General features: G+C 39.2%; 1 protein-coding gene across 4 annotated transcripts in view; it reads left to right on the top strand.

The window, feature by feature from the left end:
* Positions 1-15,778, top strand: part of DPY19L1 (dpy-19 like C-mannosyltransferase 1) — a 104,824-nt gene extending 89,046 nt beyond the window's left edge. For 2 of the 4 annotated variants that reach the window (XM_053896718.1, XM_053896715.1), the window contains exons 17-22: positions 1,852-1,876; positions 2,922-3,041; positions 4,442-4,616; positions 5,345-5,444; positions 6,597-6,722; positions 12,959-15,778. In XM_053896718.1, the coding sequence (XP_053752693.1) occupies positions 1,852-1,876; positions 2,922-3,041; positions 4,442-4,616; positions 5,345-5,444; positions 6,597-6,722; positions 12,959-13,115 (703 nt within the window). In that variant the 3' untranslated portion in view covers positions 13,116-15,778. The remainder of the gene's footprint in view (positions 1-1,851; positions 1,877-2,921; positions 3,042-4,441; positions 4,617-5,344; positions 5,445-6,596; positions 6,723-12,958) is intronic. The other 2 variants (XM_053896717.1, XM_053896716.1) reach the window with 2 other exon arrangements.
* The last annotated feature ends 1,515 nt before the right edge of the window (positions 15,779-17,293 follow it).

Raw genomic sequence — 17,293 nt, 5'->3', positions numbered from 1 at the left:
AGGACCAATGGACTGGACTGCCTTTTGAGAGAAGAGCAGGGAAATAGAAAACTGATTCCCTACTTTACTTTTTACACAAAATAAATTCCAGATGGAGCAGAGATTTAAATGTAGGAAAAAACTCAAAACCCCAATATTAAGCAAGAGATTATTTTAGGACTCTTAGGATGAGAGAGGCCTTGTTAAGTATGACATAAAACCTGTACGCTAAAAGGAAAGACTGAAAAGTCTGACCAGATAAATATTTTGGTTTGATGAGATACTTGTAAGCATTGTTCAGAGAAAAAGACAAATTGGGTACAATAGTCACAATATATGACAAAGGACAAATGACTCATGTATAAAGGACTTCTGTGAATTAACAGGAAAAATGCTAAAACCCTATTGGAAAATGAGTGAAGTACACCAAAGAGGCAATTGAGAGAAAAATAAATTCTCACTTTCCCTTTTCCCACCACACTCATGTCCCCTGAACCTCCTTGCTGCTCTGTAACCTTGGCCATTGCTTCCTGCCCGGCAGTTTTGCACTGTTTGTACCCCAAGGCTGTAATTGTGCCTCTGCTCCCCACAGCTTGGCTCTGCATGTGGCCAATTCCTTTAATTCTTGTTTAAATGTTACCTCCTTCAAGAAGCCTTTCCTGACCATCACTTCCCTGTAGATTCCTTGTCTCCTGGCTTGTTATTCTTCATCATCATGTGCCCTTATCTTCCTCTCTCCGCGTTTATCACCATTTATACTTGAACATCTCCTATGGCACTGCCATTCTCCCCCAGATCTCTCTTCTCTGATCACGATGTCTTTGTACTTAGCCCATTAAGGACTACTTCCTACTATAGGGTTATGCACTATCTTTCTCTTTGCCTCAAGTGCTCTTCCTGAGGGTTGCTCAACCTCAAACTCTCTGCTTCTTCAGGCCTTGCTCAAATGTCACTCAGTGACCCCATTGATTGCTATACGCCTTCCCCATCACCCCCTGCATCTTTTGCCCTGTTTTCGCTCTCTCCACGGTACTTCTCACTGTTTGACAAATGTTTACTTACTTGCATTTTGTTTCTCCCTTTACTATATGTAAGTTCTATGAGGGCAAAGATTTTTTTCCCCATCTTATCTACTGCTGTGTCTCCAGTGTCATCGGTGCTCAGTGGGATTGAGGATGGATAGGTTTGTACCTTGTAGTCCTGAGGGGTTCATTTTAGTACGGAGAGACAGATGATAATAAGAAACCAATAAATGAACATCTTTTAGGAGATAAAGCAGGGAAATGGAGTAGGAGTGATTATGGAGAGGGGTGGCACGAGACCAGAGGGAGATGCAGGGACCTCTAAGCGTACATCTTTTCTCAGGAAAATTAAAGCTGTCAAGTAGAACTAAAGAGGGAATTTTGTGGCTATTTGTATATTCCAGAACCACTGATGAAAAAATCTTTTATGTGGTTTCCTAAATTATCTCTATAGCAGCCCCAGCTTTGGGGGGGAGCTCAGGTACCCCTGGGGATGAGAAGCAGGGGAACAGAACTATGAAGTCTTCAGGGTTCCCTTCACTTCCCTCCCTGCTTTGGCAGGACATCACAGAGAGGTACCTGCTACACCACGGTGTCCCTTTTGTTGGCCCAGGAATTGTCCCTGTAGTCAAATGTGCAAGGTATGCTCCAAGGTCAATTTTTTAAAAATAAACTGTCTTTTAAAAGATTATGGCACCAGTTTGGGTTCATAACTTTGTAATTTTTCTTTACATATATATGTCCTTGGAATATTACAGAAATTGTAAAACTTGTATTTGTAAGATAAAAATGCAAATAATTGAAGTGCTTCAACAATGATTCAATAGTAATATTTCTTATTCCATTTCAGAAAACACCAATTTGATCATGGAGAGGTAAAGACTTAATATTACTAAAACATACTTTATTTCAATGTGTGTGTGTGTGTGTGTGTGTGTGTGTGTGTATGTATATATATGTATATATATACATATATGTATATATATGTGTGCATGTGTGTGTGTGTGTATATACATATATATATATATATATATATATACTTTCATTTCCAGTTTCTAAGTATTGGTATTTGTCACTAATCATCTTCAAAATAGGCCTGTATGTGTTTTTATGAGACTGTTACAAACATGACCATTCATTTGTTAAAACCATTAAGTAGGAAACCCATTTGGTCTGCTCTGATCATCCTCAGAAGATCCAGTTTATTGCTAAATGCATGTGGAGTGTCTTTTGCTTGACTGGAGATGGCTTTCCTCTCTACTCACCTTGCCCTGAGGCTTTGGAGGTGTGACTGGTTGCTCCTGCCATTTCCTGGTGGTTTCACTTGTTTATCTTTTTTTCTTTCTTGTTTTGTTTTGTTTTTACTTGAGATCTAATTGACATGTAACCTGATATTGATTTCAGGTGTATGGCATAAGTAATCAGATTTGTAGACATTGTGAGATGATCATCACAATAAGTCTAGCTAACATCCATCACCATACGTAGTTACAAAATAATTTTTTTTCCCCTGGGATGACCTTTAAGATCTACTCTCTTAGCAACAGCGTGGTGACTATAGCTAATAATACTGTATTGCATATTTCTGCCTGGTTTTGATGGCTCTTCCAAGGCAGACTCTGGGATCTTAAATAGTACTTACTTTTGTTTACCGCTTTCCTGTGTTAATCTGATGGTATCATCAAGGTAGATTCAGAGATGTGGGCTTTGGTAACTATGGACTTAACCCTGAGCAGAATTCTAGAACAACTTGCTTTAGTGACTTTATCATTTTAGGCTTTTAATAAAATGGAGAGGTTTGAAAGTGAACTTGTGGACTCGTTTATTTCAGAAGTCAAAGCAAAAGTACTCTTCTGGATATTCATCTATTTAACAATATATTAAACTGTAGGAGTAAAAAATATTTTCTCTTTCTTTCAGCTAGTTTATCATGCATTGCAACTGTTAGCATATACAGCCCTCGGTATTTTAATTATGAGACTAAAACTCTTCTTGACCCCACATATGTGTGTTATGGCTTCTTTGATCTGTTCAAGACAGGTAAGATCGTTATGTTGGTGTTGTAGTTGCTATGATCACTTTACCCCAGCCTATGTCATTGAATGACCCTGAAATAATATTGAATAACTCAAAATTCTTTAAATTGTCATAAAGTTCTTCATGGATTTATATTCATTGTTCATAAAGGGTAAGGGCCAAAACAGGTCATTTATCCTTCTAACTTCTAAGACATTCCTTGGCATACAACAGACGCTCAAATAATACAGGCTGAATTCATGAATGATCCCTACAGATGTTGATAGAAAGCAGAGCGTCATTGTAGAAATATTTTTTTGTTGTTTTGACATTCCTATCACAAAGAATTCTAGCCAGTGATTTCAAGTTACAGTTGCTTTCAAATAGATGTTCTTTTTCAGTATCAAGCTTAAAAAAATATTTTTCTCATTTGAGTATACATTTGTATGCACATCCCTACCTTTTTAAAATTTTTAAATTTTAAAATAACCAAATTTTGGTTATTTGCTGCTTATTTTCCCTGGATAACTGTGTCCTTGCTCTGTATTCACAGATTGATGCTTCTGCATTGTGTCACCTTTTCATCAACCAATTAGCCAAGGTCCAGCAGCAGTACCTCTTTTAAATTTAACAAATATTTACTAAGCATCTATACCATACTCTAAGGATGAGGGTAGAATGGTAGATAGAAAAATCAAAAAGCAATAATATATATCTGCCCTCAAGAGGCTTGAAATCTAACTCTAAAGACATATAGAGAAATTAAGGAGAGAATAATAGGGGTAAAGTGTTATTATTGAGTGTGGACTATTAGAATGGAAAAATCAGCTAGCCTCAAGTTTCCCAATCAGAATGTTGGTGTTGTGTTAAAGAGGGACAGCTTTCTAGAGACCTACCTGTCTTGGTATGAAGCTGCTGTTCCTGATTCCTCTGGGCTGGGACAGGAAAGGAGGCTGGCAGGAAGCCCGCACCATGACTGAAGATAGAGAGCATGGCCCCGGGGATGGCTTCACAGGTGTGGGACCTTTGCAAACGCACGAGGGCCCACACTCAGAAGGACCCTACATCTAGTTGGGTGCTCTTCTGTTGGTCTTTGGAACTTCTAAATACTTTTTAAACGAGAGACCCTACCTTTTCTTTTTGCATTGGGCCTGACAAATTATGTAGGTGGTCCTGGCCTTACCTGAAGCTAGAATTAGCACAAATTGAGAGAAGAACTTCTTAAATTATGTCCCGCCTATGTAAGGCTTATGGTAAAATTCTTTTAATCCCCCTGGTCATTGTTGCTGGAACTTTTTCGTAGGATAATTCATCATTTATCTGTGACTCTACCAGAGACTGTGTTCTTCTCTGGGAAGAACTTATGTTTATTTGATACAGGCTGCTTTGTACTAATTATCAACGTATTCTTAATTTGGTTTCAGCTATTTGGATGGCTCTTTTGCAAAGTACATCCTGGTGCTGTTGTTTTTGCTGTCTTAGCAGCAATGTCAATACAGGGTTCAGCAAATCTACAAACCCAATGGAATATTGTAGGGGAATTCAGCAATTTGCCACAAGAAGAACTTATAGAATGGATCAAATACAGTACTAAACCAGGTAAGTTTCCCTCACGGTTTCATATGCCCCTGCAAAATCTTAAACCCAACTTACTTCCAGTGGCCTTACTCTAAGTAGTATTGCTTCTAGATTATTCAGAAAAAGAGAGATGTCAATCTTACTTAAATGGTTTGCCAAGGAAATGTTATATATATTTTCTTAGTAATCTGTTTTGCTATTTTCCTTAAATACCAATGTCTTTTCAAAATTTATCCAAGATTTTACATTGCGAGATTTAAAATAATTTTTGTTGTGCTTATTTTCCTAATGAGTTTTTAATCTTAGTCCTGCACATTCCTCCTTGAAATGAACTCATGGAGTATGGCATTTTATCCAAGGGAGATTTTGTTGTCTGAGTATCAAATGACTGAATTTTAAATCATTTTCCAGGATCCCTTGGTGCTATAAAACTTTCCTAGCCAATTTGATACTTCTTTCCCAGGGGCAGGAAAGATTTCTAAGACATTACAAAAACAAACAAACAAAGAAAACCCCAGAAATCCTCAATGATGAAATGAGGAGGCTCTAACTTCCCAAGAAAATTGTTTACCCAGGCCAGGTTGCTGATAGCCATTTTTCCAACTTCAGTCTGGTTCTTCCATTGAATCTTTAAGTCGTGAACCTCTCTGGGCCTCCGTTTTTTCACCTGGGAAGTGATTGAGTTGACCCAGAAGGAGACCCTTGTGACACTCACTGAGTCTCCTGAGACCTTCTTTCCTGCTTTGCAGACGCGGTGTTTGCGGGTGCCATGCCCACAATGGCGAGTGTTAAACTCTCTGCACTTCGGCCCATTGTGAATCATCCACATTATGAAGATGCAGGTTTAAGGTTAGTACACAGTTCTCATGTTGCCCGAAACAAATTTCCCACACAAATAGTGAGTGAGGGAACCAGCAAGATAACGAGGCTGTGGTGAATGGGGATTTATAGAGTTAGGGGAGAAAACAAGGCTGAAATGAGAGGGCTGAGTTCGATACAAACTGGTAAGGCTCCACAGGGCAATAAATCTACAACCTTTTCTGCCTTTTGTTCGAGGCAGTAAAATGAAATCATAGTGTGTCCTTTTTCTCCAGGTGAGCAGGGCTGCAAGCCACCTAGGTTCTTGTTAGTCATCACCGTCCTTGTGCTCCCCAGAAGATTCATTAGCCTCTAGCTTTTAAGGTGCCCTTTGGCTATTTTTTCTTGAATTCTCAAGAGTCAGTTGAAACAGAATCTCATTCAAAGAAGATTTTATTCTGATTTTCACCTGTGTAGCCTACTAGAATGATCTTGGTTTTTGTTTTTTACTACTTTTCATAAGTTAGAGTATTGTGTTCTCTTTTAAAAAGGACATAGATTTAATTTTCATACAGTTTCTGGGGCTAGGTCAAGCTATCCCTGTCACTGGGTGACTCCTCTTAATGTATTCTTTGTGTAACGGTGAGACATACATTTTATAAATAAAAAAACTTTTTCATTAAAAAACCAATTTCCGCAAGCTTATTTCCAGAGCAGTTGTGTGGAATCGGTTTAGTTTTTTTTTTTGTTTTTTTTTTTTTTTGTATTTTAATCTAGGACCAAAATGGAGAGCCATTTATGCCAGTTATTGTTGCTGTCGAAGTCGGGACTGTGTTGCAGCTCTAGTGTGGTGGCCGTGTATGTGTGGCCCACCCTGCCCACACACAGCACGCCTCACTCTAATGTATGATAGAGTTATGGAGAATACGAGACAAAAACAAATGAGCCAATGAACAAGGAGACTAAGTTTGGAAAGGAAGGGGTTCATCAAAGTGCATCTCTTCTCCCAGGACTCTTGTGCAGCTTCTAAATGTCCTTTTGACCTCCCTGGGGCCCTTGAGCAGCAACTCTGAGAAGAAAGTTCTCTTGACCTGACTCTTCTGTAGACTCTTCCTTCCTGTTCCATTCAGTGCTTTCTTCCAAGTGCGTTGACTGCATCCTTTTAATCTTGAAACTCTTTTGCCCAATTATCTTTCTTTAAAGAGCCAGAACGAAAATAGTTTACTCAATGTATAGTCGAAAAGCAGCTGAAGAAGTGAAGCGAGAATTGATAAAGTTACAAGTGAATTATTACATTCTAGAAGAGTCCTGGTGTATAAGAAGATCCAAGTGAGTATTCAACACAGTTAATATTTTATATGCATAAGACATGAAAAATTAATTCAGTCTTATGGCAAGTGCTTTACTAGTCGTATGTGTGAGATATATATAACATTTAGCAAAGTATAAGTGGAAAGAACTTTTTAGATCATTTTTTGAATTGCAAGTTTTTCTTTTCTGGTCATTACGAATATGTTTCTTTTATAATGATTTGCATGTGTATCCAACCATAAAGGTATTATATTGGTACTGATTGATAATTTCCCAAATCGCTCATATTTGCCTGCGATGTTTTTAAAAACTTTTATTTAAAGTTGGATGTATTCTCTTTTAAAAAGACTTGCAGAGTCTGAAACCAAATAATGGAGAGTCTCATTGTAATGAAGTCAGACAGACAGCTGAGAGTCAGAGCCTCCTTTGTGCACACTACGTCTCTGCACGTCACGCCGTGCCCCGTGAGAGACGGGCCCCCTCCCGGCGTCCCCTTACAGTGACACTTCTTTCTTGCTGTTTCACATCTTATTTGAGTGGGAAAACAATTAACTTTACCGTGACCCACATTTTCCTGGCTTTATAGTTTTTAAAACTATTTCCACAGAGAAGTTCACTAAGCAGAGTATAGCAGAGGTTAGTAAGATCATAAAAGCAAATATGACTTGTAAAGGTGACTGTTTAGAGATGTTGTACCTCGGTGACTACACACAGATGCCTGTAGCTTCTTGCTGTTAAAATACCAAAGCGCTGGATCCATGAGGAGCACAGACATGAGCAGTTTCATTAGAAAATAAGAGTATTTATGGAGAACTATTATTTTTAAAATTCTCACTACTCTTTAAACAGAAGCCTTCAGGAGGCTGCTGTATTTGTGGCTTGATCATTTGTGGCTTATTCGCCATGTATTTCAGTGATACAAAAGGGTGTTAAGACAAAATAATTAAATATTGATTCAGGAGTGAAAATAGTTCTGTGACATAGCCCACAAGGAAACTCAAACAACTGTTGATTACTGAATGATTTTCCAATGCATATGTCCCAAGTGACTTGAATTTAATCAAGATCTATACAAAATGTTTATGTTCTTAGAGTCATAATTTAGAAAATGTTTTATGTCCTTATAAACAGAAGAGAATACATATGAAATTCATATACCCACTTTTAATTAACTTTGTTACATAAATTTAGAATAAAGAAGTCATAAGCATCTCTCATAACAATTTTATGAGGATATTGTAATAAAGGAATGGTAGGCTGACATTTGCGATTAGAAGAACTTGCAAGAAAAACTTCTTGTCAGAGATTTCCACCAGCATTGTGATCTTTATTGCCAAGGGCTTTGCTCCCCAGTTCGATTATCATCCTGAGGCACTTATAGGTTACTGGAACATAAAAATAATGTTTTATGACCTTTTTGTTCCCATGCTAATGATGAGCCTTGATTCAAGATTCTTCATTTCTTCCCCCAGATCTTGCATAGTATTTTAAATATGTGTAAATCACAGAGATTGGGGCACTTTATATTCTTTTTTTTTATTTAGTTTTTCTTTTACGCTTATTTATTTTTTGAGAGACACAGAGAGACAGAGCACAAGTTGGGTAGGGGCAGAGAGAGAGAGAATCCGAAGCAGGCTCCAGGCTCCGAGCTGTCAGCACAGAGCCCAACGTGGGCCTCGAACTCACAAACCGTGAGATCACGACCTGAACCGAAGTTGGACACTTAACCGACTGAGCCACCCAGGCGCCCCAAAGGCATTTTATATTCTAAGATGTTGATGGAACTCCTTGGATGTGCGTTGCTGTAGTAGTCTCATGTTCTGATGGGCAGATTACTGTTTTATACACAAGAAGGGAAGAAAGACAAATTTAGGAAGTATGGCAACAAATCTTGCTCACTAAACAAGGTCAGCAGTAAATTCACTGGCTTTGGATCCTCTCCATTTAGCGCCCACTTCTGGGCACCAAGACTGAGAGTTTGGGGTGGGAGTGCGTGCTCGATCTTCCTGTCTGGATCTTGACTTGCCCCTGTTGTGTTTTTCCGGCAGGAGTGGAGAGAAGGAGGCTAAAGAGGTGACTTTCTCTAATCTGTTTTCCTCACTCAGTAACTAAAACAGCACTCTCCTTTTACTACAGGATTTAAGCCAGACTGATACTAAATCTCAGGAAACCTTAGACAGGTGCACTCTGCTTAAACCTTGAAACAAAACACAAGCTGTGCTTTCTGTTTTGCCAGGGAAGCAAATGGGGAACTCAGAAGAGGAAAGGGAATAAGGACTAATATTTAGTGCAGTCGGAAGACTGCATTTCTTGACAGAACTTTCTACCAGAACTAGGTAGAAATGCCTTTAATGCCTTGGCCCCCACTGTCCATTTCAGTTATGCCTGAGACATTTGTAGGTTACTGGAAGAGAAAAATTTGTCAGAACAGGGGGAGTAAATGGAGAACTCAAAGAAAAGGAAGAAGAAAAGGAAGAGGGACCTAATATTTATCTAGCACTTAATCTGTGCCCAGCATGTTGGTGAGCCCTACATTTATGTGGTCTCATTACCAGTGGCTTTATTTTTAATTTTTGTTTTATAAAGTTTCTTTATTTTTGAGAGAGAGAGAGGTGGAGAGAGGGGGACAGAGGATCCAGCGTGGGCTCTACGCTGGCAGCAGAGAGCCCAGGGCAGGGCTCATACTTACTAACCATGAGATCATGACCTGAACCAAAGTCAGATGCTCAGCTGGCTGAGCTACCCAGGCGCCCCACCAGTGGCTTTAATTGTGTGGCTTGATTATTCCTTAAATACTTGACACCCCATGTTCAAATACAAGTACGAAAATATACTCAAATGCAAGTTGTAGATGAGTTTTTAATTAACTATTTTCTTCTCAGTTCTCTGCTTTCTATCTCATTAATTCCGATAATAGAGTTGACATAAAATTAAAACACATGAATTCAGAAGAAAATTATTCCCATTTTCAATAATGCTATTTAAAGACCTCGCTGGCTGACTTGGGGGAGCTCCAGTACACGCAGATAAGTACTAAAGGATGTTACACTCAGGCAGACAGAGCTCACAAAGGCAGCTCTTACCTTCTCTTTTTCCTGCAAACAGTTGAGCTCAGGAACTGGGTAGTTTTCTACTGCCTGTATGTTTCGCTCTCTACTACCCATGGCCTGCAGTGTGGCAACAGTTTGTCCTTGGCATGTGTCAGAAAATTAAATGGCTTAGAAAACCTAAGCCCTCTCATTTTATCATATATGCTCGGTGTTGGTAGAATCTAGTGAACAGCCTTCGTGGGAACACTCACTGGGAGATGATGTGATAGAGGCAAAGTGAAAATTGTGTAGCCCTGTGATGTGATAATAGTGCTGCTTCTAGAAGTTTAACTTGCAGTTGGGGCACCTGGGGGGCTCAGTCAGTTAAGTGTCCGACTTTGGCTAAGGTCATGATCTCACGGTTTGTGGGTTTGAGCCCCGCATCCGGCTCTGTGCTCACAGCTCAGATCCTGGAGCCTGCTTCAGATTCTGTGTCTCCCTCTCTCTCTACTCTTCCCCTGCTTGCACTCTGTCTTCTCTCTCTCAAAAATAAATAAACATTAAAAATAATTTTTAATTTAGCTTGCAGAAAGATATAGGCACAAGAATGTTTATATCAATGTCATTTTATAATGGCAAAATGAGAAACAAAATATCTACCCATAAAAGAGTGGCTAATTAATAGGTGTACTAGCAACTATTAAAAAGAATGAAGTAGGTCTTTAGGTACTGAGGTAGGAAAATGGCCACATTTTATTGTTAAGTGAGGAGTTCCAGAATAATCTCTTGTTTGTAAAAGCAGCCCAGGAGCATCTGTATACATAAATCTGTCCATTCCTATATTTGTATGTGTGTGTCTGAAGTTGGATTAAAAAGGTCTAGCTGAGGGTTGCCTGGGTGGCTCAGTCGGTTAAGCGTCCAATTCCTGGTTTCAGCTCAGGTCATGATCTTGCGGTTCATGAGTTCAAGCCCCACATCAGGCTCTGTGCTGATAGTATGGAACCTGCTTGGGATTCTCTCTCCCTCTCTCTCCCTGCCCCTGCCCCACTCACTCTCTCTGTCTCTCTCTCCCTGTCTGTCTCTCTCTCTCAAAAATAAATAAATGCACTTAAAAAATTTTAAATGGGTGTAGCAGAATGTATGCTGGATTGTTTACACAGGTCACCTCTGAGAAATGGCTTTGGAAGTGACAGTGACTTTCATTTTTTTATTTTTGATAGGCCTATATTTTGACACTTTTTGGATGATTAGTCAGTTTCAAATTAAAGATGTTATTGAGAAGAAAAAGGCATGTGCTTCTTGCCCCATAGTAGAGGTAGGGAAGCGGGGCTGCACTTGGGGATTAAAAAGACATGTTGGAAATGTTTCTTTCTCTTAAAGTGAAGCAACTATGACAAAACATAAGCTGTTGTCAGTTCTCTATAATTATTCTGTATTGTGTATTTTTCTGTTTTTGTTTGTTTGTTTGTTTGTTTTAATTTCTCAAATAGCACATAGGAGATTGTGAACTCCCTTTTGCCCTTTTTTGTTTTTGTTGATATTTTCCCAGAGTCCAAGCCAGTTGTCTTAGAGGAAAGGTCCCATGTCTGGATTTGTCTAATTCCTTCCTTGTGATTAGATTCAGTTTGGCAAATTGTGGCAAGATTATGACATCAGAGGGGTTGTATACTTTGTATTGTGTCACATCAGGAGGTAGAGATCACTTTGTTCTATCATTGGTCATGCTAAGTTTGATCACCTGATCTCTCTATATTAAGGAGGCACATCTCCTATAGAATTAATAGGAAATCTGTAAAGATACTTAGAGGCCATTTGTTTATCCTCTTTCTCAACCTTTCACCAGATAGTTCTTGCATCCAGTTTTGACTCTTGCCTGAATCCATTATTACATTGGTGATTATAAAACAGGTAATATAGATTTGAAAGTAGTATGCCAGGTACTGATCAATAGGGGTAAGGATGGATTTGACAAATAATAAATCATATGGGACACCTGGGTGGCTCAGTCGGTTGAGTGTAGACTTTGGCTCAGGTCATGATCTTATGGTTTGTGGGTTCGAGCCCCTCATCAGGCTTTGTACTGATGGCTCAGAGCCTTCTTCAGATTCTCTGTCTCCCTCTCTCCCTGCCCTCTCTTGCTCACTCTCTCAAAAATCAATAAACATTAAAAAAAAATTGCTTTAAATAAGAATGTCCCTAGAGTTGCTGGGCTATCTATATGGAAAAAATTAAAATTAAATCTCTGCCTCACACCATACAGAAAGATTAATTCCAGATGAGTTATAAGTCTAGCTGTGAAAAGCAGACTCTAAAACTTTCACAGAAGAACACAATGCATACTCTCATGATATGTTATAGGGAAGGATTCCTTAAACAAGACATAGAAATCATAAGTCCTAAAGAAAACACTGACATTTTGGAATATAATAACATAAAAATCCTCAATGTAACAAAAGCCAAAAAGAAAAAAGAAATCTGTGAACCCTAGTGAAAGCCAGCAGTTATATCTATAACACTGCTTTAGATTTAAAATAAATGTTAAAGCCATCTGCAGAAGTTATTGGGACTGATACCACATAATATCAATTTCACTTCTGTTCTTCATAAACTATATTGCTTTTAAAATTTAATTGTGAAAAAAATAAAATTTAATTGTGCATTTAGCTAAAGACTTGAACTGAACACCACTGGGTTTTCTTTAAGTTGACTCATTCTAGGAGACAATAGTGGGAAGTTGCAAAAATGTGAACTAAGCATATCTGCCAATTATAATTTTTAAGTCAATATAACATATTACCTCTGTCTGTGTTCTGGGCACGGTGCTAACTAGGTACAGTCTTTCTCTCTGAGTCCTCATAACCCATACCCACATCATGGTTATTCCCCATTTGACAAATCTGGAGAGAGACTGTGAGCTCTCCAACACCACATCCTTGCTAAGCCAACTGTTGCAGAATTGAAGCAAGATCTGTCTTACCCCACCACCTGCATTCATGTATTTTGTACATCTGTTTCCTTCTTTATAGTCCACTTGCTGCGTTCACCTTGTTCTAAAGAGAATTTATGGCAGCTTAAATAAATATAGATAACTATAACAGGATTTTTTAAACTAAGTGAATTTACATAGAAAAAATGAAACGAGGGCAGGAATAGAAAAAGTGTGCTCTGCTTCATCTGCCGTGTATCATGTACTTTGATTTTTAATCTGTACGTTAATTTTTCTAGGCCTGGGTGCAGTATGCCTGAAATTTGGGATGTGGAAGACCCTGCTAATGCTGGGAAACCTCCCTTATGTAACCTCCTGGTGAAGGATTCCAAGCCACACTTCACCACTGTATTCCAGAACAGTGTTTACAAGGTCTTAGAAGTTATAGAAGAGTGACTGCTGCCTACAGAGAAGTACATCAGTAATGGTTTTAATGTTTTGCTAATAATTCATGCCTTGTTTTTAATTCAGATCCCAAAAACTTTTATAGGTAACTGTTTTCAAATAGAAAACATTTCATGTGGTCAATTTGAATGTCGTTCTGATTGTAAAGATACTTAACACCTTAATCAGTTGGTTACTATTTCAATGCACCCCTTAAAATTTGCTATGCAAATGAGTATATGTTTGTACCTGACTTAAATATTTGTTCTAAAGTGAGCGAGCAAAGCTACTTGTGTAAAAAACATGATGGCTCATGGCAAGGATGATATGAAAGTATCGTGAGCTCTGAACTATGTAGGGGCTGATTTTAGTTTATGGACTATTGATGCCCCTTGCTTCTTTTTCTGCCTCTTGCTCTCGTCTTTTGGACATTTCAGTGATTGTCATAAGCTCCTCAGTCGTGTCGGCCCCTGTCATCAGCTTCCGTGAGAGCAGATGGGGCAGACATGGGTATTTGCTATGTGGAATTATCTGTTGATTTCACTTCTTCACGTTCTGCTGTGTCTTGTTGCTCTTGTTAATGAAGCATTTTCTGCCCATTACTAATCCAGATTCTTGGACCTAGTGGTCAGGACCAAATTCTTCTAACCACCAACCATGTGACAGCGTGTCTGCTCTCTCTCCTTCTCTCCCGCTTTCTCTCCCAGCATTCTTTGTCAAATAAGTGTTATTTACTCATTTAGTTGCTTAGAAAGTACTTATTCTTGGTTAAAAAAATTTAATGGCAGTTGTGTATGTTTCTCATTTTTAGTATTATTCAGATGTTTATACTTTAATACCTTTAAACCATTGACAGAATTTTTCATGTTTAATTGTAGTTTTAAGAACCACTATTTTGAATGACTCAAATGTAGTGCATTTGAGTAGGCATAGTTTACAGTGGAATAGTAGATGTAGTATGTGTAGTTTTTCTTTTACTATTAAGATACAATAAAACGTGACTAATTTTTCTGTCGGAAAAGTAAATGAGTAACGAGAAGTGAATGGAGTTTTTATATTTTACTGTTTAAATTGCCTGTCTTTAGTAAGACAAAGCCTTAAGCCTTATGTTATAATTTTGATCCCCAAAACTATCATTTCAGTACAAAGGAATGAATATATTCAGCCTTGCTCTTTATTTTTTTTCCCTTCCTATTTATTTTTATTTTGAAAGGGTCCCCAACCTGCTCTGAATTCCTACTATGAATTTTTGTTTCTTAGAAGTTAATTTGTGTGAAATGAGATTCTTCAAAACAGCGAATCCTCATAGTTCTGAGAAACGGTTTTAAGATTTTAAATTCTAAGCAAACCATGACTCTGACGGACTACACATTTAATTATACAGTGTTCTCTTTATTAACCGCAGGCAGATTAACCTCACTGTGGACTGTCCTTGAGACCTGAGTCCTCAGGGATGGCTTCCGGTGCCCACTGCTGGGAGCCACTGAAGAGCTGTTCCCTTTCTGCCTTCTCACCAGAGCCCAAGGACGAGCCTGGTCTGGGGGAAGCACTAGCTTGCTTAGAGCAGACAGCTGCAAGGACAGCCTGGGCTGGCGAGCGTGCAGCCCCCGGCCTGCCCCAGAGCCCGCCTTCCCGGGGAGCCTCCTTCCGGCCGGAGCTTCTGTGCCAGTGTCTTCAGGTGCCCGCCCCCTCCTCCTCGCTTGCTGGGTGACTTTTATTTCTTGGGCTTTTTGCCAGTTTCAGAAAATAGGGAAGCAGCTGGGGAGTTGTGGACTGGGAGTAGAATTTGAGCAATGATGCAGCAATCCAGAAAAATGGCAAGAGGGCACCTGAGGCCGAGGTGGCTGAGGGTCGCGGTGGGAGGGAGGAGGGAAGCGTGCTCCGCTCTGTGACTGTTCTGCACCAAATATGGCTGTTTTGTACCTCCAGCGGTTACAGGTTTTTAAAAATTGTACTTTCAAAGCCATTCTTTATCCTCCCCACCCTCCGATAATTCCCTTCCCAATAAGTTCCCGTGTAATGATTGGAGATTCTGTACAGGAAAAACATGAAAGTACTGTTTTGATTGTTTCGTATGCTGGGAAAAGTTAAAAGTGGTCAAGTTAGTTTTTTTTTTCTTCCCCACCCCCAACGAATCCTTTTGTAATGGCATTTATTAACGTGACTCCACCAGCAAGCTATGATTATATTTTAAGCCCGTGAGTTTCGAACAGAGGCCTTGGGCTGCCCTGCACACTCAGCCTTGGTCACATCTGGTAGCAGCCGGTGCTGTAGATTATAAATATCTTTTATGGCAAAGTAGAATAGTAGTAGTTTCGATATACATGACAAAACAGTATTAAAGCTCAGTATTTTACTCATTTTTAGCATTAAAAATATTTTTGCTTTAGTGTGAGGAAGGTAAGGATGGGCAGAGAGGCGATAAAAATAGCTGTTGCCGTGACAAAAAAGAAACAAACAAAGTTGGGGCAGGATTTCTGTGAGATAAGCCTCTAAAACTGCTTAGCAGAAGAAGGATTGTATTAAACTAGAACAATGATACTAAGGAGAACATGAAAGGATGTATCAGGAATAAAGTGATATTGCATAGAAGCATTGTATTTTTATGAATTTTATGCCAGTTGTTTTACATGTACTATGTATGTTAAATAAAAAAGATCATGAAAAGTATAGAAGGTGGGTTTTTTTAATTATTATTTTCATCTCTGCCTTGATTGTTGACATGTTCAGCCTCATTCTCTATAGTCAGATAACCATGAACTCGTTTGTGGGAGACTGCAGTCCTGAATAATGAGGAAGGGACATAACACTGGGGTCCGTGAAGCCACCAACAAAGAGGAGTAAGCAGCTTCACGGACCCCAGTGTTATATAACTGGGGTTACCCATACTCTTCTTCTATTTATGCTGTTACAGGTTCACATTACTTTATCATTGACATCAAGGGACACAATAATTCTTTAAAACGATCGTTTGGGGATAACTTTAGAGCTGCTGAAAGCATTTTCTCATGCATTAAACAATAGTTTGGTCTCATGATATTTCCTAAACTATAGCTCCATGTTCTTGCTTGATACAAGCATCAGCTTTGTCTGTTTATTTATTTATTTAGTTGGCTGGAGGAAAGACAGTTTAGTTCATGCCCGTACAATTAACTTCTTTACAAAGCGACACCTTCATTCTCTGACATCTTGGGGGAGTGTTCACTGGAATGCGGCATTCTCAAATGGAGTGGGCATCAGAATCACCTGGAGGTTGGTTAAAACGATTGCTGCACCCTGCCTCAGAGGTTTCTGATTCAGTTGACCTGAGGACCCGAGGTGGTTGTACGGTCTGAATGTTTGTGTCCCCCCCAAAACTCATATGTTGAAATCCTGACACCCGAGGTGATGGCATTAGGAGGTGGGACACTTGGGAGGTGATGAGATCATGAGGGTGGAGCCCTCATGAATGGGATTAGTGCCACTGTAAAAGAATTCCAAGAAAGCTCCCTTGGACCTTTTCACGTTGTGAGGGTATAGCTACAAGGTGCCATCTGTGAACCAGGAAATGGGCTCTCATCAGACACTGGATTAGCTGGAGCCTTGATCTTGGACTTTCAGCCTCTAGAACTATGAGAAATGAATTTCTGTTCTTTATAACTCAAGGGGGATTAAACAGGTGAGTCCCCAGAATTTATATTTCTAACCATTTCTCAAGTAATGCTGATGCTGTTGGTCCAAGGACCGTACTTGAGAACTGCTGCTCTAATGGATTGCAAAAGACTATTTGGATGACTGGCCTCTAGAGGGCGCTCCGTTCTTGACAGCATTTATCCCACCCCGACAGGCTAGAGGGTCCCTATATTGGAAACTGAATTGTGTAGAGCCTCTTCTTTGTCTTTTAGGGGGCATTGCTTTCAACAGAACTTGCAAGGAGCAAAGAACAGATAAGGTAGTTTTTAACCAGAACATCAATACACATTGTGTTTGCTGAGCAGGTGGCTTATGATCGTTTAAATATTTTGAAGCCATAAACTGTTTCTTTTCAGTTCAGAGATGGAAAAAGTGAAATCCTTTAAAATCGAACTTCTTTTTGTAAAATTACTTTGTCTAGAAGAAAATGGATAAATTCAGTGATGTGTGTGGATTTTAAAACTTCATTTTTCACTTTATTACCTTTGGCCCCAGAAATCTTCACTCTTCTCCCTCTA

The sequence above is a fragment of the Panthera pardus genome, unplaced genomic scaffold (genome assembly GCF_024362965.1).
Source record: "Panthera pardus isolate Hobbes unplaced genomic scaffold, ASM2436296v1 HiC_scaffold_8, whole genome shotgun sequence".
NCBI lineage: Eukaryota > Metazoa > Chordata > Mammalia > Carnivora > Felidae > Panthera > Panthera pardus.
Note: the sequence above shows the minus strand (reverse complement) of the source record. Positions and strands in the feature narration are given on the sequence as shown.